A 21,504-nucleotide genomic window follows, 5' to 3' on the forward strand; every position below is an offset into this window, starting at 1 on the left:
TCTAGATGTTTTAGCATCTCTCACCTTTCGGTGTCGTGACAGGGAGAGAGATAAGAAACAGCACTTAGTTTGAACTTGTTTACAAGCTCTCTATCAGTATATATGGTCTCAAATTCTTATTGTAAACAAAATCACTTTATCATTGCTAAGATATTAGGGGTACACAAGTGCTCATATGAAAATAATAGCCAAATGAAATAAGGTTTCTAGCTACAGTTTTTAGCCACTTAACTCTTTAAAGGTCTGAGTAAATTGCCAACTACTTTAGTGTAATACTATATTAAACTACTTTCCCGGAGTCTTAAAACCATGCTAAACTAATTATAATTATTGTAAGCTTCTACTCAATCTCGCCATTTGCACTTATAATTCATGTGGTCCACTATTTTAACATTACCAAAAAGGGCATAGGGTGACAAAATGCAACATGTAAAATCCCCTTCCTTTGCATGCATAATTCTAGTTAATATAATATAAATTATTATATTGTAAACTAAACTATAAAATGAATGATGCAAGAAAGTTAGTGGCAGGGAAAATTCAAGGATCTAAACATATAATTTCATTAATTTTTAGGTATTATTTCTTAAATCAAAATCATATTTGTTTAGTGATCAATATATCTTGATGATTAATAATATGGATAAGCCTAATGCACTGCTAAAGCTGTTTCGTAAATGTATCTTTCCTTAATATTTTCTGTTTAGAAACGCGCTAGTCCATTTGTATCAAACTATTTTGACTTTGATAAATATTTTAGACTATAAACTTGTTCACCTAACAATATACTATCTCTTACATAAGGCAAATATAGATTGTAAGTTCTCAATTTTTTCCAGTGGTTGAAATGTAACAATTTAAGAATATCTACACAAATTTATAAGGTTGGCTATGCTAAGAATAGTTACACAAATTTATGGTGTTTTAGCTTTTATGTCTAATTTCTATCAGCATAATGTGATATTAAGGTATTAAATAAGTCAATGTATTCATATGGTAATTCATGATAAGTTGTTTAACCATCTTTCATCCTCAGCTGCTGATTAAGTTTCACAGACTGCATAATTGAGCCACTGTGAAATTTAACATTATTGTTTATCTTCTTCTGGTTTTTCTTGCTATAACTAATTTACTATTAGATAAGTTCACTGCTACTACACTCCGAACATTTTCTAACAACATCTCATATGTGCACTTGTATTGAGCAACAAAAATATTATAGTTTGCTTAAAGAAATTAGTATCATCACCACTATCTCTATACCAAAACTTTAAGTTCAACGAATATTGTATACCTGCATATTAGCATACCTGGTTGCAGGAGTAACCGAGCTGCAACATGCCACAAAATGCTCTCGAGGCAATCTCACTACAACCACCTGGAGCCTTCACCAAACTCATCAGACTAGAGGCAGGCAAATATTGACATAAGGGATAATTAATCATTTGCGTGAAAACTGATAACAGGAAATAGCCAGAACCAACTTCATCAAGCGAAAGAACTTCACAGAAACAATATAAGAACATGACTATAATAAATTGTGATATCAAGCCTCCGCAAGGCTGCATCAAACATGGTAGAGACAATTTAAATTCAACAAAACTCGTCAAATCTTTCTGATTGTATTTCCAGTGTTTACTGTAGGATAAGTACTAAACTCTTGTTCATTGTTATTCTATTCCTTAAAGAAAAATCAGTCAATCCTAGGTAAGGCTTCAATTATCAAGGTAATTACAGGTAATTTCATCATTTTGGCATATCTAATCAGGCTACTTGGCTTGAAATTAAGTTTTCACCAATAGTCGCCACATGAACATTTCCCATCCTCAAACCGATGAAACCTGTTATTATCCCTTACAATAATCACTCTTCCGGAGGATTTGGACATGAACTTTATTGCGGTGTGACAATCACCACACACACGCAAGTTTTTCATAATTCTGATTACCCTTCCAGGTGGAAAGGTTATTAGTGCAAATGCAATGGCAAGTCTTTCACTATGATACCTAATTGCAAGTTTTTTCTCGGAGCCATCTATTTCTTGAAGCACGAAACTAGTGTCCGCAATATAACCAGCTTGTTCTATTTCATCTCCTAATTCGTCCAGTTTTTGATAAATCTCACGTGATTTTGAGTGAGATTTATCACCTGCCGTAAATGTATGTACCCTATTTCCCTCTTCCACCCAACTCAGTCCCGTTTCCTTTTTCACTCCTCTGTCCCTCAACATTTTACGGGCTTTAGCTGACTCTTCATATCTTCCAGCAGCAGCATATGCATTTGATAGCAGGACGTGCAAGCCAGGGCTTACAGCACCTAACTCAAAGACCTTATCAGCTGCGTAAGCTGCCAACTCCGTGTTTCCATGAATCCGACATCCTGTCAAAAAAGCTCCCCATACAGATTCTGTTGGCTGCATGGGCATTTCCCTGATCATTGCAAGTGCATCCTGCAGTTTTCCAGCACGCCCGAGCAAATCGACCATGGAACTATAATGCTGGTCCCCTGGCTCAATCCCATATCGCTTCATACGATCAAAGTAATAATTACCTTCTTTAACAAGCCCCTTATGGCTACACGCATAAACCATACATAAAAAAGTGATAAAATTCGGTTTCACTCCCCCTCCCTCCATCTCTTCAAATAACTGAAATGCTTTTTCAGTGTGCGCATGCTGCGCGCAAGCAATCAACATTGCATTCCACATGCCTAAATTCTTATCACGAGCCTCACCAAACACCTGATAAGCTTCCCCTATCAACCCACACTTGGAATACATAGAAATCAACGAACTCCCCACAAAACTCGACAAATCATAACTCATTTTCAAACACAACCCATGTATCTCCTTCCCCAGCTCAAGAAACGTTGAATTCCCACAAACCCTGACAACACTTGAGAACGTAAAATCATTCACATCCAACTCCTCAACCAACGCCTTCTTAAACAACCCCAAAGCCTCCTCCGCTTCACCCATCTGAACATACCCATAAATCATCCCACTCCACGACACCACATTCCTCTCAGGCATTTCATCAAACATCCTCCGCGCATCCCATATCACCCCGCATTTAGCATACATATCCACCACAGAACTCCCCACAAACACATCCCAAGCAAACCCAGTTCGCACAGCAAGACAATGCACCGACCCACCGACATCAAATCTCCCAATCATCCCACACGCCTTCGTAGCACTGGGGAAAATATGATCATCAGCACGACACCCAAACCCCAGCATTTGCCGAAACAAATCAAGCGCTAGAACCGGCAAATCATTCTGGGCACACGAAGAAATCACTGAGCTCCACGTAGTCGATGATTTAACAGACGATTCTTGAAAAACCTTGGCTGAGTTGAGGGGGAGTTGGGTTTTGGAGTAGAAGTTGATTAAGTTGTGGGAAACGAGAGGGATTGCTTGGAGGCCTGACTTGAGAATGTGGGCGTGGAGTTGAAGGCCTTTAGAGAGAGAGCGGGAGCGAGTTAGAGAGAGGAGATGGGTGCATGCGTTTCGGTAATTTTGTTCGAAACTCAACTGGAGGAGTTCCGCTGTGTTCAGCATTTGTAATTTTTTGGCTCCAAGTTTTAGAATGGGGTGATTTGTACTTTCCAAAAAAAATCATGCATCGTAAATGTGTTAACAAACAAAAAGATCACTGAACTTGATAGATTCTGTTAAAGCCAACCGATACTTAATGGCACAGTGTTTTAAATGCAAGTTTTTATTATTTCAGTTGGTTGATTGTCAATTAAATCTAATTCTGCGATCCATTTGCAAGTTTTTTGAGTTCAATGGCCCAGTTACAAGTTGGTAATGAGTTCAGTGACCCACTTACAAGTTATCCATGGGTTAAGTGATTTTTTGCCTATTAACCCTATCCTAAATTGATTTTAACGTGCGCATGAAATATGGATGCAGAAAATTTTTATGCTGGAAAACTTTATTTTCCGATGAATTTTGAAATATGAATAACCATAAAGAAATTAAGTGAAAAGTCTAATGATTGAGTCTTTTTTTATAATATATGTCGAGGGATGGGGTATGACATACAGTTTAGTGTTATTCGTGAAATATAGTTCTTATAATTTGCTTTTAAGGATTTTTTTTTAAATAAGAGTTTAATATATGAATTTTTAATCGGGATAAACATCTTAAAATTAAAATCAAGTTACAAAACTATAGCCTTATTTGGAAATTAGAGGTTTGAGGTGTTTTAGAGATTTGACCACTAAGATAAGCTAATATTAGTGTTTGGTAGTTAGCGGATTGAAATAGAGGTTCGGATGAAAAAATTAATTCTGAAAAAGCTACTTTGAGGAGATTTTTGAATGCGTTTTTAGTTTGTGTCATAAAAAAACCAATCAGTCAGCTATTTACCAAACAGTTTTACAAGAAACAACTAATTCAATCCGCTAGTTAAAACATCTAATTCAATCAGCTAGTCAAAACAGCTAATTCGATCCGCTAACAGCTAACTGTTAATTTCCAAACAGGGCATATTTTACAACATTGAAATCCGTGTCGAGCAGTAAATTAATGTATAGAATTAGTGACAGAGGGAATATTGTTATTTAGTCTTCAATATTTTTTTTAATGATGATGTCTATGTTTTTTTGTGTGTGTGAATGTACATATATTATTTTATAATATTTATTCACTAAAAGAAAACATAGAATAATTGTTTTTGTAATCCCTAGATATTACATTGTACAATGTAATTAATAATTGGTGTTTTAAAAAATATCAAAAAAATATTCAAACACATAAATAAAAATTATTTTTCACCTATAAACAACTTTTGATTTACAAACGATTAATACCCTATTCAAATTAAATCAAACAACCACATGCATCACCGAAAAGTTGGGTGTGTTTTGACATATTTTGAAATTTGAGGGTTATTATACTTTGACGTGAAATAATAGCAATAGCACTTGTAGACTGTAGTAAAGTTAGTGTCCGAAACTGCAATTTGTTCTCATCTAAACAGTAATTTGAATCGCCCAAACCCTATCCCGGTGAAAACTTGTCCGATACACTCATCAAAACGACGACACCGCTGACTTTGATTGAATGTAAAGTGGACGCTTGAAGGCCTGGAAAGCGTGAATCTCCATGGAGTCAAAACGACGTCGTAGTGATGCTTTGCTCCCCTGGTTTTTGGCGATTGAAGCCCTCGCCTCTTATCAAACCGATCCATCTTTTCTATTCGGTATACATATCTCCTAATGTTCAATGTTTTTGACATATTATTTGTATTTATATATGTAATATGTGTTGTATTTGTTATTATTGTTGTAGATTTAGTGAAAAAGATTCCGGGGGATTGTTCGGAGAATGATGGGAAGAATGCGAGAGAATTGGTGTGCTTGAGGGTTTTAGAGAGTCTATCTGTTCTCGAAAATGGAAAAATGAAAGCGGATTCTGGTGCTCGTATTAGTCCATCGGATTGTTGTGAAGATGTTCTTATACAAGTACTGCTTAAGATTGTACGTGTCTGTTTCTCGATGTTGGTCACGTTTTATTTATTTCGTGATATTTGATTATGTATATATGTTTTTGTGTATGTTATCAGTCGTCAAGAGAAAATCAGGAATTGAGTAAATCTGGAATGTTGAAAGGGGATATCGAGCAATATGTTAAGCGGAAAATATCTTGCTTGCCTAAATGCGGTTTGGAACGGGTAGGGATTTTTTTTAGAGTTTTATGAGGTAGTGGAAGCTGCAAGAAGTTAAAATTTGCTTAATGTTTGTTGTGTGATTCTGTGTCTTTTGTATTGGGGAATAGCTGAAGGATGTGATTTTGAAAGACAGCGATGTGATTCCCTTGTCTGTGAAGGAAAAGAGTGGTTTGTTAAAGAAATATCATTCTGATGGAAATGCAACAAGGGATGAAAGGAGTGACCGTGATGCTTTGTTCCCCTGGTTTTTGGCGATTGAAGCCCTCACCTCTGATCAAACCGATCCATCTTTTCTATTCGGTATACATATCTTCTAAAGTTCAATGTTTTTGACATTTATTTGTATTTATATATGTAATATGTGTTGGCTGTGTGTTGTATTTGTGATTTTTGTTGTAGATTTAGTGAAAAAGATTCCGAGGGATTGTTCGGAGAATGACGGGAAGAATGCGAGAGAATTGGTGTGCTTGAGGGTTTTAGAGAGTCTATCTGTCCTCGAAAATGGAAAAATTAAAGCGGATTCTAGTGCTCGTATTAGTCCATCGGATTGTGGTGAAGATGTTCTTATACAAGTACTGCTTAAGATTGTACATGTCTGTTTCTCGATGTTGGTCACATTTTATTTATTTCGCGATATTTGATTATGTATATATGTTTTTGTGTATGTTATCAGTCGTCAAGAGAAAATCAGGAATTGAGTAAATCTGAAATGTTGAAAGGGGATATCGAGCAATATGTTAAGCGGAAAATATCTTGCTTGCCTAAATGCGGTTTGGAACAGGTAGGGATTTTTTTTAGAGTTTTACGAGGTAGTGGAAGCTGCAAGAAGTTAAAATTTGCTTAATGTTTGTTGTGTGATTCTGTGTCTTTTGTATTGGGGAATAGCTGAAGGATGTGATTTTGAAAGACAGCGATGTGATTCCCTTGTCTGTGAAGGAAAAGAGTGGTTTGTCAAAGAAATATCATTCTGATGGAAATTCAACAAGGGATGAAAGGAGTGACTGTGATGCTTTGGATGATCCTCCTGTTAGGGACTTGCCATCTGGAAAGACTGATGTGAAAGACTCGGGGTATGCTAATCAAGAGGGTTCAACTTCTTTAAATGAGAAATTTCATGTTGACAGTGTTCCTGTAGAAATTGTCCAACATAGTGGCGAAGAAGAGTCAAACTTACTTAGAGAACTTGGGGTGGAAAATTTAAGAGAGACCGTTACTTCTGAGAATGTTGATTCTGATCGTGTTGCATCAAAGAAGCTTAGAATGAGCTTCACTGTCGGTGATGCCCAGCTCTTGCATAATCAACTACAAGGTACTTGTAATGTTGAAAAATTGACTCAAGGTACATCTGGTGAAGAACATGACTTAAACATCATTGCTGGTGAAGCTAAAAATGATGCTGAAGGCTATGTTGAATCAAAAACTGTAGTCAGTTCACCGCGGTTTGTCGATCAAGGAACAAATTCTGTTCATGAAGCCAAAGATAACTGCGATCATAGTTTATCACTGACCCCTAATAGTTTACGATGTGGTGAGATCAGAGCTACAGTGGAGAGTGAACATCAATCCGAAACTTTATCTGATGATGAGATCCTTATAAGAAATACTACATTTTTAAACTCTCAATGTTCACACAGTCAAGATTCCTTGGCTACATTGAATGGAATGAAGCTTTGTATGATATGTAAGATTGGTGGTCAGTTGTTGGTTTGTAGTTCTGGGTCCTGCCAAAGAGTGGTCCATGAGAGATGCATGGGTGTTGCACCCACCTTTGATGTGACAAGGAGGTTTTACTGTCCCTTTTGTGCATATTCACGAGCAATTTCAGAGTACTCAGAGAGCAAAAAGAAGTACTCCTTAGCAAGGAAAACTCTTGTGGCCTTCATTAACCGAGATGAATATCGTCTGAGGAACTCCTCCAGTGTTTTACATAGGGAAGATCAGAATCACTCAAGAGAATCTGAAATTTCAAATAAAAGCATTGAAGAAAACAGGCTTGAGAATGTTGTAAGCAGAGAGATCAAAAATAGTTCCAGAAAAAATACAGGAGACAAACCCTCAATATCCTGTGATTCATCAAGTAGGAAAAGGGCAAGAGCTGTAACTTCTGGAGAAAATGAAGTTGCATTAGAAGTCAAGAGTAATGCAGAAGGCTGCCAATCCTTAAGTGAACAGGAAAAGCAGGTTCCTGTACTAGGTGTCCAGAACAGAGAACCTGAGAGTTCACTGCCTGGAGTGAGTGAACAACTTGGCACAGTCGAAAAGCTTCAGGAATTTTCACATCAGCCAAAAGGTGTCCCCCAAGTAGAAAATAAAGAAGACCTATATTTAGCATCCCAAGCTATCAAGGATAGTGAAGCTTACAGCTCCAAGTCCAAATATTCGGAAATTGCCTATAGGCGTAAGCGACATTCTGGAACTCCAAAGGAGCAGGATGTTTCTAATCAACCAACAGTTTCACCCTGTGAACCTGCAAAGCCAAAGCATTCTGCTGAAGGAAAAAGTTCAGGGGAGAGAAGCGAATCTACTACTCAACACTCCTTAAGAATCCGGAAGCGAAAACAGCAGTAGTAAGTTTTTAACCTCATGATACGAAAGGTTGTTTTGGATTTGAATTTTACCTTTTATAATTATACAACAGTGTCTTGATTATGTAATAAAATTTTAGCTATCTTTACCAACTTAAATACTGCCAGGCTTATTTAAAAATTCTAATATTGCTTTATGGTTGTAGCTCATATCCATCAATGCCACATTTGAGGAGGAAGAAAATTCTATGGTCAAATGCCGAGGAAGAGGCACTAAAGGTACTAGGTTTTCTGATTGTCTTTTGATAATTAATTGTATGCTCCTGAGCATGTATAATATTGGTTCGTAGTTGTGTTGTTGTGCCTATGTCTGCGGTCTTTTATGCGCTCTGCTTTGAGTCTTCTCTTCTTAGTTATGACATATAGACGAAGACCGGGATGAAGGGTTTAGTGTCACCTGATACTCCGAGCAACCAAATGAACCCCATATTGGTATTTCCAGCCCGACTTTAGTTTCTCCATGAAGCCAGTATAAATTTAGTGCTTAAAAATAATCTTTATTCATTTACCTACATCACTATCAGATAACTCTGTTGATAGTGTAATTACTTGGTGGATAAAACTTTGCTCACTTGATACTTGTAGATGCAAGTAATTATCTTGTAGAAACTAATTATAATTTGTAAAACAAAAATCACAGGACATGCATATTCTAGATAAACGTATTTACTCGCATGTTATAATTCAGTATTTCAGTACCAAATAGAAGCAAATAGCTGAATATGTACATGTGTGCTTGTTTATAGGATGTTATATTTGAGCATATATGAAAATATATACATATATTTTTGTAGCATATGAAATAACATTTCTAGTGTACTACGTAACATATGGGTGATTGGGAAAAGTACAACTCAATTGAAGATTTATGAAGCGATAGTGTACACTTTGCCGGTTACACAATACATATATCCACACGAAGATTATCAAAAGATCTTAGTTATTATCTTTGAGGACCATAACAAAGTTCGTGCTTGTCATTATAATATTTGTGGTTTGTGATTACGTGCAACTCTCTCTTACTGCAGGGGAAAAAAACAAAAGAAAGAAAAAAATAGTGTGGTTTGATTTGAGAAAAAGGCTCCTGAGTACGTACTTGGAGGGGGGGGGGGGGGGGGGGGGGTGTTACGAGTATGTAGTATAAATTAATGGTAATTTTGTAAATTTTTGAACAAATCCTTTAAATTACATAATCATTCCCCTTGAATTCACATAAAAGATCTATGTACTCGCCTAACTTAGGTGAGCACGTACTTATGAGCATCAACCCCCTTTGATATTAATTGCCATACTTAACCATGCAAACGTTCGGAAATTGCATATCACAACTAACTGGTATTTTGTGCGCGTCATTTTGCACCCCATCCGTCAAAATTTAACGGTTTCGTTAAAAAAGCAAGGGCAATTGAGACATTATAAAAATTAAAATACAAACCCACTATTAGTGGGTTAATTAGATAGTTAACTCTAACATGGTGGTGCTTATAGATGATTTTAGACCTACATAGCTCCGCCTCGGTTAAGCATAGGCCTTAAGTTCTGCTGGAGGTGAAGGCTCATCACCTCATTGGCTCCTCCTACAGGTTCACCATCTATGAACACGGCGGGCACCCACCAGGTTGTGTTGTGCCCAAGACTGGCTAATGCGGCCTCGATTTTGTGGCCTCTAGGGATCTCATTTAGCTCGTAAACAACTGGACTCACTCCGAAATACTGCAAGAGAGACTTCATTGTATTGCTTATGCAGCAACTGGTTTTACTGAATATTACCACTGGCCTTTGGGACACCATTTTTGTAACTCTCTCCAGTGGTTAAGAAGAAATGATGAAAATAAAGCTGACTAGAGTTGTGACGTATGATTGATGAATTATTATAAGTTGTGATGTGGGTTACTCCCTTAGGACTGCAAAGTGATCGGGGTGATACCCCCGGATACCCATCTGCTATCGGATCATATTATTTTGGGGTTTTTTCATAAATATATAGGAAAAAGTAAATTTTTGCAAATTTACTTTTCTCAAGAATAGCTATTTGCAGTTTTACTACACTAAGTTTCTAAATTGCAAAAATACTACCCCTCTCTTTTGCAACTGAATGCAACCACATGCAACTGAATGCCTGATTTCAAGTTCCAGTTCTCAAATGACATTTGAGAACTGGAACTTGAAATCAGGAGTTGCAGTTGCATATGAAGTTGCATTCAGTTGCATATGGTTGAATGCAATCTCATATGCAACTGAAAACTGTATGGGTGCCCCTGGCGGGGTCATTAGATCAAAATAGAATCAACTGAATGCAACCTTATAAGCAATTGAATTTTTTTAGGGTGGGGTGATATTGTAGTGGATTTGGGTTGCAGGCCCCGCAAAGGCAATATTCAACTGAATATGTAATCTCATAAGCAACTAAATGCAACTGAAAACTGTAAATTACAACTGATGTATGGGTGCCCCTGGCGGGGTCATTAGATCAAAATAGAAATCAACTGAATGCAACCAAATGCAACTAAATGCCTGATTTCAAGTTCCAGTCTCCAAATGTCATTTTCGACCAGATTTTCAGAATCTATATATATATATATATATATATATATATATGGATTTCAAGGATGAGGTCGAAAATGACATTTGAAAAGTGGAACTTGAAATCAGGCATTCAGTTGCATATGAGGTTGCATTTAGTTGCAGGGGAGGGGGTAGTATTTTTGCAATTTAGAAACTTAGTTTAGTAAATATGCAATTAATTTAGGAAGATGGTATTTTTGCAAATAAGATCCTAAAAAGTAGTATATTTGATAAATTCCCTTATATTTTTTGGTTGTCTAGATTTGGGTCCGAGATCATATTATTCGGATGTAAACTGATCCCGAGTATTTGGGATCCGGATCTAAAAAAAATATGAGCCAGTATTGTATTTTTTATTTTTTAACCGGATAGTTTATGATCCACAGAATATGAGCAGAATATGATCCACTAATATTAAGTATTGTTTTTATTTCAATTATTCAAATAATTATTATTTACTCTAAATAAACATAATACTATAATAATATAATAATTATAAATTAAAACTTATAATTATGTATGTATATATAATTTATTAAATATATATAAAGATAATATACATTATCACAATTAATATTTATATTTTATGAAGATTTAAACTTAAATAAGATATTAAAATGTTATGAAATGAAGATTATTTACTTACAAATGTAATGGGTTAAAAATATAATCTATATATGAGTTCGAATCGAATATGAACCATGATCATATTCGGGTATTCCGGTAGGATCATCTAATGAAAAATAATTTGAGACATAATTGGAGCAGGTTTATGAGTGCTCATATCGAGGATCATATTTTGTTCGGGTATAATTTTTCCGTCAAATTTGGTTCATTTTTGAAACGGTTATGTGACATGTATCATATTTCGAGCCGAATATAAGCCGAAATACCGGATAGTCTGGATCGGTTTACAGCCTTACTCTTCCTCTTGTACTCCTACTATAAGTCGAGACGCCGGATAGTCCGGATAGTTGCGAAATGCAATTTTCAAAAGTTTGCAGGGTTGAGAAAAGCAATTTTTTAAAGGTTTCATACTAAAGTGTTTTGGGGCCCAAGTGTAGGGAGTGCGAAATGCAATTAACTCTTTTTTAAATTGTTTACTTGGCCAACTGCAATGAAGTAGCCACATACTGATAGGAATAGGTTGAAAAAATGTGATATTACCACATTACCAATGCTTTTCTATTGTTGCAGGAGGGAGTAAAGAGATTTGCAAGTCATCATGATGGACTAATGCCATGGAAGACGATTTTAGAATTTGGAGGTGATGTTTTCAAGAATCGTACAGCTATAGACCTGAAGGATAAATGGAGGAATATCTCCAAAGCATCTGCAAAAGTATGAAGGAACTAGTCAAAATTTGGGTATACTTTGTTTTGGGTACTTCGTTTTTGCCTCTCCTGTCTATAAGTATGAAGGAACTGTTCTGCTTCGGCTTTTGCTAGTAAAGCTTACTGTAGATGGTTGATTATCAGTGGAGTATATATTTTTCTTATGTTCAACTTTAATTGCTGAGCTATCAACCGATTCATACTTCATAGTGCGTGAAGAATAATGTGTTTTGTTAGAAAGAATGGCATTGGAGGGAGTTCAAATGAATTTCGAACTGGATTTTATATAGTAAGTACAAAATTTTGTTCTTTTCCTTGGAACAAAATAATCTGGCCTAAAGATTTATTTAGGTAAATACATTTTTATTAATAACATGTCAGTTACTATAAATCTAAAAATAATTAGGTTTCAAAATATGTCAAAATAAGCTGGCCTAAAGATTTTTTTGGATAATACATTTTTAGATTATAAAAAAAATTGTCCGAGTGTTATAATAAAAACTCAGCCAAAATAGTTTTATACTGCAAAAATCTCTGTTCTAAAAATCGGTGATTAATCACTGATTAATCCTGTTTTGTAGTTCGCCGAACTGATTAAATCTCCGATTAATTCCCGATCAATTCAATTAATCCTTGTTTCGTAACTTCACCGATTAAGTTCGATTCCCGCTTTTTACAACACTGACAAAAACTTGTAAATTGATCTGGATACCTACTACAACTCGACAACCGAACAAAAGTTTAAATATTTTAGTTTTAATACTATAGTATAATTTCTTAAAATAACTTGAAAATAAAAGGATCCAACATTAATGTTTGAATTTAAAATATTGAAATACATTTTAATTAGAATACAATAGCATTGCTAAAATATGTATTAAATTAAAAAAAAAATATACAAGTCAACAAAAATAATCAACAAACAACCAAAAAACAAAAAATTTGAGATTTAAGCTTTACAAATTTTGTACCACTAACGAAGAGAACTTCCACGTAAATTTTTCTATTTATATAACTAAAATCATACATCAATTTAATAGAGATTTATTATTTGAAAAAAAAAGGTTACTCACGTTAATATTTAGACAAGGATAACTAATAATATAAAAAATAAATATCTTACATTTAAAATGCAAAATCATTTAAACACGTACTTCACTCCGGAAACTCCATGTAATGAGACATGATAGAAATTTTTCTAGAAATACTGTTTAACAAGAGAATCAGCCCACCTCAGCTCTCTTATAATCTGCTCATAGTACCCCTTCGATTTTTCCTGATTTCTTTCATTGCCTCCTGCAATTCTTTCGTTTAACTATCTAGAATTACAAGCAGCAGGAGTATCATGGGTCGGTCTTCTTATTTTGAGGTACCAAACCACTAGATGCACACTTCCGTCAGCGTGATCTATGCTTTCCTGACTGCAAGCTTCAACTAAAACACACAAAATAAACCAATAAATAAATCACAACCATCACAATCACGTTTTTTGGATTATCAATACAAGCACCACAAAAAATACCCCTCTTCAAACGCTTCAATAACATCGAAACATGATGTAAGATTTTCGTACGGCTCCACAAACAATACATAAAGCTCAACACCATTACCAAACATTATTATTACATAAATCAGTTATAATACCTTCATTAATAAAGCACTCCATACAAAGAAATAACATTAATAAGAAAAAAAACACATTTCAAACAAGGCAACAAAAACACCAATAATAATAACACGAATCATATGTAAAAGATCTTGAATTGCATACCACTTGATTACATATTAAACGGGTTAATTATCAGTTAGGCCACTTGCTTCGTGTCAATATATCAAGTACATCACTGATAATCTTTTGGTCTCATTTGCACCACTCGTTTCAAATTGAATTACAAGTAACAAAGTATTCAAGTACATTTGGTATTATTATCTTTAATAAAATATGAAAACGTCCAGAAATAAATATACATAGTGTTGCTAACTATTGGTGTAAAATATGTTTACATGTTCATGTGATTGGCTATTAACATGAGACATTGAGACTTTGATAACCTTGTATAAAATTCATTGTTCTGAACAACATCCATTTCATTATTGTTCCATTCTTTTTTTTCTGAATCTGATGAAAATAAATAAAATATACACAATAGTGGACTTATCATTTTTTCTTATGTCTACCAACCTAGATTTTCTTATGTACATATAGAGCAGGTAGCCGAGGAGTTCATATCATCCATTGACCAGGTCCGGTTCTTCGAGATTGGTTTTAACAAGTTTGTATAACTGATACTTTTCAATGATTTAAGTAGGGAAATTCTCTATGTACCTCCACGTATAAAAAACTTTTCGAGCGATGCACTTCTGTTAGGCTAAACGTTAGTCAGCCATTAATTTTCAGATCAGGCCGTTATTTACGGTAAATATTGCGAGATCAGGCTGCTTTTTAGTGTGACAACCCCAAACTCAGTAAATATGTTGATCAACAACTATTTAGTTGAGGCATTTTGTCGAACACTTGACTACATATACTAGATTGCCACATTTGCAGTACATTGTGAGGATATGATTGCTGCATAGTGACCTCGAGGCTATTACTTGGGCGTGAAGTTTGTTGCCTTTGCCAGGTTGTTTGTTTTTAGCATATGTTTGTATAATGGGAATGGGAGTTTGACAAGATGGTTGCTTAGATTTCGAAATGATGTTTAATATTAAAGTTTCATAACAGAGCTCAAACGGAGCAGCATAGACGCAGCAACGTTTCACCGGAAAGAAATTAAAAACGCGAGGTGAGGAAAAAGGAGAGTAAAGGGCGGAGGGGAGAAGAAAATGGGGGTGGGTGTATATAATAAAAGAGAAGGGGCAGAGTAGGAGTTTAACGATTCCAAAAACTGATTTCTTTTAAGAATATTATTAAACTTAACGTTTTGTTAACGTTTTACTAACGAAGTGTGTAGCTGAGAATGAAACATTACTACGAGGGTACCATGCGTGAAAGTCAGAAATGTAATTGTACCAACGAGAAAAGACAATTACACGAGTGTATCATAGAGAATTTCCCATTTAAGTATATTATGATCAACTGTGCGGAATATGTGTTCCCATTACATTTGTATAAATGTGCTGCACAAATAAATTTCGGGAATTTTTTCGTCCAAATTAGATATTATTGTATTTTACCAAAAATCGAACAAACTGGTTGATGAAATATTATTTCTCCCCCACCCCCTAGATTTTCTACATTGGGCACGCAATTTAAGAGTCTTAAACAAATATCTTTTTCTTGTGAATAAAAGTTTAATGTTTAACTCTCTAAAAAAAGAAAATTTTAAAATAAGTCATGAAAGTACTTCATATACAACTTAAAATATGTGCCAAGTAGTAGAGAAAAACCGTAAAAAAATGAGAGGGACAAAAGGAATATATGATAGACCACTTCCATTATTTTATAAAAAATCAGCGGCAACAATTACTGTTGACATTTATCAAATCTATTAAAATTAAATTATATAGATATTAAATATATATGTCTAATAGTAAAAGGCAAATCATAATTTCTTACCATATTGTTTATAATCATTCTATACTTAAACAGATCTTAAAAGTAAAAAACATTGAAAATTAATGTCCCGTGCGTAGCGGGAATAAATACTAGTCTTTGATAGTACCAGGTCCAGGTTTTGGAAGATGAATTGTCACCTGAATGAGGTTGAAAGTACTAAGACATGTCATGATATTTAGGATGGGGTGGAATAGGTAGGTTCTAAAATAATACCTTATACTTTCAATTGCGTCAACAACTACCAACTTGATTACCAGTTAAAAACAAATTGCATGCAAGCTCTACTTGCAACAGTTAAATTATCACACTAACGAATCAATTTGATATTATAAAGAGTTGCTTTATAACATGTGTTCAAAAATTGTGATCTGTGTAAACTTACTCTTTCCAGAAAAGTGGCTAGAGTGCCATCAGCAATGGAGATCATTGCAGCTTCAGCTAGCTCACCTTCAAGAAAACTAAGAGTATTAGCTAAGCAGATCATCTAGTAGTACCAGTGGATGCTCAAGCAAGGACAGATATTCAGAGCAAATAGATATACCGCTATAGAATGAGAGTGGCCTAGTCCAGGTCATATGCCACATGACCGATTTACCAACTTTCTGTCAATGCAAGGGCTTGTTGTGGAGCAAGGCCTTATCTACAAAATTTAAAAAAATTAATAGAGTTGGGTGTCAGTATACGGGGAGGATATAATCCTTTGACTGACAAAGTAAACAGGAAGGTACTTCATATATAGTTTATACCTGCAGTAAATATTTAGCCAGCATACACATCCATCTCTAATTAAGAGGCCAGTACATTTGACTTTACTCACAACCTCCTACAGAACAGATCAGCACTTTGGCCAGGTGATTTGCCTTTTGTAGCTCCCCTCTCGAACAAAATAATGTAATTTGATCACAGTAAGAATCAAAGTTGTCTTGTTGAGATTCTTTGTTTAAGTAATCATGATGTCGAATCACCTTATCTGGTTCAACCTCGTTGTATGTTTTTAACCCTGAGTCAGTTTCATTAGTTGAAATCAAACCCTGGGAAACAAAACTTTTACTTATTCTTTGCGATTCAAACTTCTCTAGAGGGAAAAACATTGATCCAACTTCGTTGAGGACAGTGTTTGCCTCTTGAATTCTCCCTTGATCACACAAAAAACTAAGCAAGTGTTCCATAGATTCTGTTTCAAACTTTGTTTCAACTTCTTTTAGCAAAGTAATAACAGATGGAGCCTGAAGCATCTCCCGTATAATGCTACGTGACTCTTCCATCCTTCCTTTCGAACATAAGCCCCTTACCAGAAACAAAAAACCTAAAAAATCAGGCAAAACCCCTTTGCTCTTGAACTCAAAATAGAGCTTCAGAGCCATTTCCATGTCACCTATATGGTAGCAGCAGTTGATCACAGCACTAACGGTAAATTCATCCGGGATGAGACCTCTATCCTCCAAATTAAGGAGGAGATTCAAAGCTTCCTGCATTTGTCCAAATCGGCAGTGCCCATTAATCAGTGAGTTGTAAACCCGAGTATTTGGCTTAGAACCCTTAATAACCATCCTCTCAAACAACTTTCGGGCATCAAGCAGACACCCTTCTTTAGATAAAGCGCTAATGAGGGTGGAATATGTAATCAATGAGGGAACCATATTAATGTTCTCTAATGAATCAAATAGCCTAAATGCTTGAACAAGGGATCCTTGACGGCACAGACCATTTATAACAGAATTATAGGTGATTATGTTTAGCATGATACCCTTCTTCCTAACAAAAGAACAAATATCTAGGGCCTTACTGATATACCCTTCTTTGCAAAGTCCATCTACCAGAATCGTGTAATCAACTACATCAATGAGGGGTAGATTATTTTTCGATTCCATTACTAGCTTATATGCATCCAAAGATTTGCCACTGTTTATTAGTTTTGAAATAACATATACTGGGAAAGTGATACCCCCCTTCATCTTTCTAAGAAATTTGAGGGCCTCACTCACATTTTCTAGACATAGAAGATGTACAAGTATCCTGCTTACTTCAGGTCTAACAATTCCGTATATTTTTAATAATGCAGTTACAGTAGGCCAAGTCGGTACTATCTTACTTTCAGTATTAAGGGCCCTCAAGATGCAGTAGTGGGACCAGTCGGTCACAATTGACCCTTTACTCCTCAACATAGAGTAAACATCATATGCGCTTTCAGGAAAGCCCCTTTTATATAGAAAAGCCACAACATGATTGCATGCAATATCAAATATTTCCAGCTCCAAACTTTCAATTTTACAAGTGAAGTCCAAAATTCCATCTGCACTTTCTTCATGAAATATTGCTTTTAGCAAGATCATAAGCATACCTTTATCAAAAGCCACAGCTCTTTTACCAAACTCTATAAATACCTCGGTAGCCATTTCTGTCATACACATCTTGCAGAGCCCACAAATGATACAACTGTAACATTCAGCAGAAAAAATGGAGGTCTTACGCAACTCATCAAATACTTCAAGTGCCTCGTCAAGTCTACCTACTTCACAGTATCCATCAATCAAATTATAATAAGTGACGGAGTCTGGTGTTACCTCCATTTCTGGCATCCTTTTGTAAATTGCAAGGGCATCCCCAAACAAGCCAACCATAGACAGTGCTTTAATAAGACTGTTACACATGACCACGTCAAGACGAACCCTTTTTGCTCCTAATCTCTTCCTCATTTCCAACATCCCTGCAACATTCTGTTCTCTAATATATCCCTGTAATATGGTACAATAAGTAACAACATCTCCATGTATACGTTTTGAAACATCATCTGCCTCACAAGTCCTCCCAACTTTACACAAGCCGTTAATCACAGTATTATATGTTACAATCCCTAAACGTATACCCCTTTTCTCCATGTCGGCAAGAAAATGAAACGCGTAATCCAAGTGACCTCTCTTACAAAAACCATCAATCAAAGTTGAATACATAATCTCATCCACTTCAACCCCCAAATCTCTAACCAACTTAAACAACTCGAATCCCTCTACTAATTTCCCTTTCTTGCAAAACCCCATTATGATTGCCGTATAAGTAACCAAATTAGGCCTCAACCCCTCCTTCTCCATCTTTCTCAACAACCCAACTCCCTTTTCCACAATCCCTTGTTTCGAAAACCCGTCTATAAGTACGGTATACCCAATAGTATCCATAATTAATTTCCTTTCCACCAACTCTTTATACTTTACTAAACCCTCCCTCATAAACCCTTCTCGAAAACACTCATACATCCAACAAGTATAAAATACAACATCGACTTCCAACCCATCTTTCTCTACACAACTAACCAACTCATTTAACCTTCCTAACCTATAATAAGCACCAAAAAGAGCAGTATAAGTCGCAATATTTGGACTCAAACCATAAGACTTTACAGCATTTTCGAAAAACCCAATAGCAAGATCAGGCTTATTAACCTTAACAAACCCAGAAATTACAGAACTACAAACAAAATTATTAAATGGGTTTTCATGTTTCATCATCATCATCTCCAAAACTTCAATCGCTTTATCCAGATTTCCCATAGAACTAAATGTATGTATATACGAAAAATAAGTAAAAAAAGAAGCAGTACCACTAATTCTCAGTTGAGCAAGAGCCTTTTCTGGGTCTTTTGTATCTATGCAAAATCTTCGATATAGTACACGAAAGGCACCATTTTGGTGTGTAGATACACAAGTTCTTGAAATAAAGATGAAATTTTTAATGAAGCGCATTCTGGATTTATACATGGTGTTGGTGAGGGCTGGAGTGTGATTGTGTTTGAGAAATCTGGGGCAGCTGGGCTGAGTTCATTGGGGAGTAGATGATTAAAGCTGAATTGAAATTTGTGTGTTCGTTCAAGAAATCAAGAACTAGAAATGAGCCAGGAGATTCTCATTGAAGAGGGAGCATCGCTTTTGTTGTTTTTCCCGAAAATATATTGTTTGTACAGTTTTATCTCAAAAAAGGTCTTTTTATGAAATTATTTTACCTTTCCTAAAAAAAATGAAATAATTTATACCTGTGAGTCTGTAACTATCCCGGGATTTTAATACAATGTTTTTCATTCACGAGATTTAGGTTAAACAATATATCACGATTTTGAATATTGAGCTAAATTTTTTAAATATTTTATAAAATATAAACAATCTGTTGGTATTTGATTTGAATTCTATTTTTTATTTAAAAATTAATATTATTTTATCAAGAATATTTAAATAAATGATACTACACAGCATAAAGTTTATTCCAAATTTTTCACAACTATTTGATTTACAAACATTCAATTAAATTCATAAACATCCAATTTTTGATGGCAAAAAAAATTGGATGTTTATGAATTTAATTGAATGTTTGGAAACATGGAGACTTTTTTATTATTATTGTAGGTACTTACAAGCGAAGTGGTAAAAAAAATGATAATAAATTTTTATATTATCAAAATACGATGATATTCAAATATCAATCTTTTTTTAAATTTATCAAATAATAATTTTTTGTGGAATTGTTCAATATATAGGTATGTTTTGAAAATTTTCGTAAACTTTGAAATTTTAGTTCTTCAATATTTATCTAAAATTTACTAAACTCCACATAAAATCAAAAATAAATATAATTTAAGAAAATCTATAAATTCTTATTTATTCATTAAAATCTACGCCCATTAACTTTTAAAATTTTTGTTTTGCATATGAACTTTCAGTTTAATTTGACCCTCGTTTGCTCGATTCGCTTTTGGACGTCTAATTTCCAATTCAGCAAATACAGTTCAGATTTAACAAATGACCCCTAATCCTAGCGTCATAGCCTGCTCTGCATTGTTTAAAAAAATTCTCAATCAATCACTTATAAGATCGTCGACTGATTCGATTTTTGAAATCTGATTAATCTTTGTAAACTTTTCTTACTCGAAATATATAATAAATTATTAAAATTAAAATACTATAATACTCTAAATATGAACAATTATAAAATTTATGAATATAGTAAATATATTAATTATTAAATAACTAATAATATATTAACTAGATATTAAAGTAATATTGTAATTTTAAAACACATCCGATTTTCACTCGAATTGACCTCCGCTTTCCGATTAATCCTGAATCGACAACTCAACCGATTGGGTTTGACTTCCGATTTATGTGACACTACGTGGTTTAAAAGTTGTTTCTAAAGTTAAACTGAAAAATATTTGTTTGTGTAACAAGTGAGAAGTCGACTTAAAGTCAAAAATCAAAAAGTAATTTATAGTTAGAAGTTAGTTTGAAGCATTTTCTTTAATGAATAAAAAGATTAAACTTTTTTATCAAAAAGATACTCACAAAACATAATGTACCTATAACTCACTTTTATTTTAATTATTAAAATTTTAATAACTCGTAAGTTATTAGTAATAAGTTAAAATTTTCTAAACAAATGTTTGACAAAATCATATTAGGTCATTAAGTTATTAGTCATAAAGACAGTCGAACCGCCTCTTAGCCAAATTCTTCGAAGACAAGACCGCATAAAAAATATGAAAAAAAACCCATCATTTAATACTTTTTAGTATATGTATAATAAAAAAAAATCACCTAAATTGAGATGGAGTAAGAATTAAGAAGGGCATGGGAAGATCAACATAATTACAATCACGTATGGGAAAAGAGTGAAGGTGATCTGGTATTTACTAGGCATGGAAGCTTTTGGTGCTGAATTTAATACTCCACTGCCGCTCTCCATTCTGTGCCTTCTGTCAGTCGATATACAGACACCACAGGCCACAGCCCACTTAA

General features: G+C 34.7%; 4 protein-coding genes across 9 annotated transcripts; 1 reads left to right on the plus strand and 3 right to left on the minus strand.

Annotated features, from left to right (window-relative positions):
* Positions 1-1,646: 1,646 nt before the first annotated feature.
* LOC108225407 (putative pentatricopeptide repeat-containing protein At5g52630) lies at positions 1,647-3,614 on the minus strand. Its single transcript, XM_017400259.2, has one exon. The coding sequence runs from the start codon at positions 3,560-3,562 to the stop codon at positions 1,793-1,795; it is 1,770 nt and encodes a 589-aa protein (XP_017255748.1). The 5' UTR covers positions 3,563-3,614; the 3' UTR covers positions 1,647-1,792.
* Positions 3,615-4,915: 1,301 nt separating this feature from the next.
* Positions 4,916-12,336, plus strand: LOC108227921 (uncharacterized). 5 transcript variants are annotated; one of them, XM_064079496.1, is made up of 9 exons: positions 4,916-5,213; positions 5,303-5,475; positions 5,577-5,684; positions 5,789-5,981; positions 6,081-6,274; positions 6,355-6,462; positions 6,567-8,248; positions 8,413-8,485; positions 12,029-12,336. In XM_064079496.1, the coding sequence occupies exons 1-9, from the start codon at positions 5,117-5,119 to the stop codon at positions 12,176-12,178; spliced, it is 2,778 nt and encodes a 925-aa protein (XP_063935566.1). In that variant the 5' UTR covers positions 4,916-5,116; the 3' UTR covers positions 12,179-12,336. The 5 variants fall into 5 exon arrangements, with proteins under 5 accessions (XP_063935566.1, XP_063935567.1, XP_017258802.2 ...); XM_064079497.1 differs by lacking the exon at positions 12,029-12,336 and adding an exon at positions 9,295-9,362 and having other exon boundaries at positions 5,303-5,490; XM_017403313.2 differs by having other exon boundaries at positions 4,917-5,213; positions 5,303-5,490.
* LOC108225614 (monothiol glutaredoxin-S2-like) lies at positions 9,767-10,207 on the minus strand. The gene is made up of 2 exons (XM_064079467.1): positions 10,172-10,207; positions 9,767-10,069 (listed from the first exon to the last, which is right to left on the minus strand). Exons 1-2 carry the CDS (start codon positions 10,205-10,207, stop codon positions 9,767-9,769), a joined length of 339 nt encoding a protein of 112 aa, XP_063935537.1.
* Positions 12,337-13,189: 853 nt separating the features above from the next.
* LOC108224430 (pentatricopeptide repeat-containing protein At5g57250, mitochondrial) lies at positions 13,190-19,660 on the minus strand. Of its 2 annotated transcripts, XM_017399058.2 has the most exons (5): positions 19,320-19,660; positions 16,471-19,054; positions 16,266-16,364; positions 16,107-16,171; positions 13,190-13,599 (listed from the first exon to the last, which is right to left on the minus strand). In XM_017399058.2, exon 2 carries the CDS (start codon positions 18,973-18,975, stop codon positions 16,534-16,536), a length of 2,442 nt encoding a protein of 813 aa, XP_017254547.1. In that variant the 5' UTR covers positions 18,976-19,054; positions 19,320-19,660; the 3' UTR covers positions 13,190-13,599; positions 16,107-16,171; positions 16,266-16,364; positions 16,471-16,533. The 2 variants fall into 2 exon arrangements, with proteins under 2 accessions (XP_017254547.1, XP_017254546.1); XM_017399057.2 differs by having other exon boundaries at positions 16,471-19,660.
* Positions 19,661-21,504: the final 1,844 nt, after the last annotated feature.

The sequence above is a fragment of the Daucus carota genome, chromosome 6 (genome assembly GCF_001625215.2).
Source record: "Daucus carota subsp. sativus chromosome 6, DH1 v3.0, whole genome shotgun sequence".
Lineage (NCBI taxonomy): Eukaryota > Viridiplantae > Streptophyta > Magnoliopsida > Apiales > Apiaceae > Daucus > Daucus carota.

What these genes read in the sequence shown, in the direction of transcription:
- LOC108225407 (XM_017400259.2), bottom strand. Translation starts at nt 3,562, where the DNA reads ATGCTGAACACAGCGGAACTCCTCCAGTTGAGTTTCGAACAAAATTAC.
- LOC108227921 (XM_017403313.2), top strand. Translation starts at nt 5,117, where the DNA reads ATGGAGTCAAAACGACGTCGTAGTGATGCTTTGCTCCCCTGGTTTTTG. An exon ending in CTAAATGCGGTTTGGAACGG is followed by an intron (nt 5,685 to 5,788) that starts GTAGGGATTTTT and finishes ATTGGGGAATAG; the next exon opens with CTGAAGGATGTGATTTTGAA. An exon ending in CGGAAGCGAAAACAGCAGTA is followed by an intron (nt 8,249 to 8,412) that starts GTAAGTTTTTAA and finishes TTATGGTTGTAG; the next exon opens with CTCATATCCATCAATGCCAC.
- LOC108225614 (XM_064079467.1), bottom strand. Translation starts at nt 10,207, where the DNA reads ATGGGTATCCGGGGGTATCACCCCGATCACTTTGCA. An exon ending in ATCACCCCGATCACTTTGCA is followed by an intron (nt 10,070 to 10,171) that starts GTCCTAAGGGAG and finishes TAACCACTGGAG; the next exon opens with AGAGTTACAAAAATGGTGTC.
- LOC108224430 (XM_017399057.2), bottom strand. Translation starts at nt 19,476, where the DNA reads ATGTATAAATCCAGAATGCGCTTCATTAAAAATTTCATCTTTATTTCA.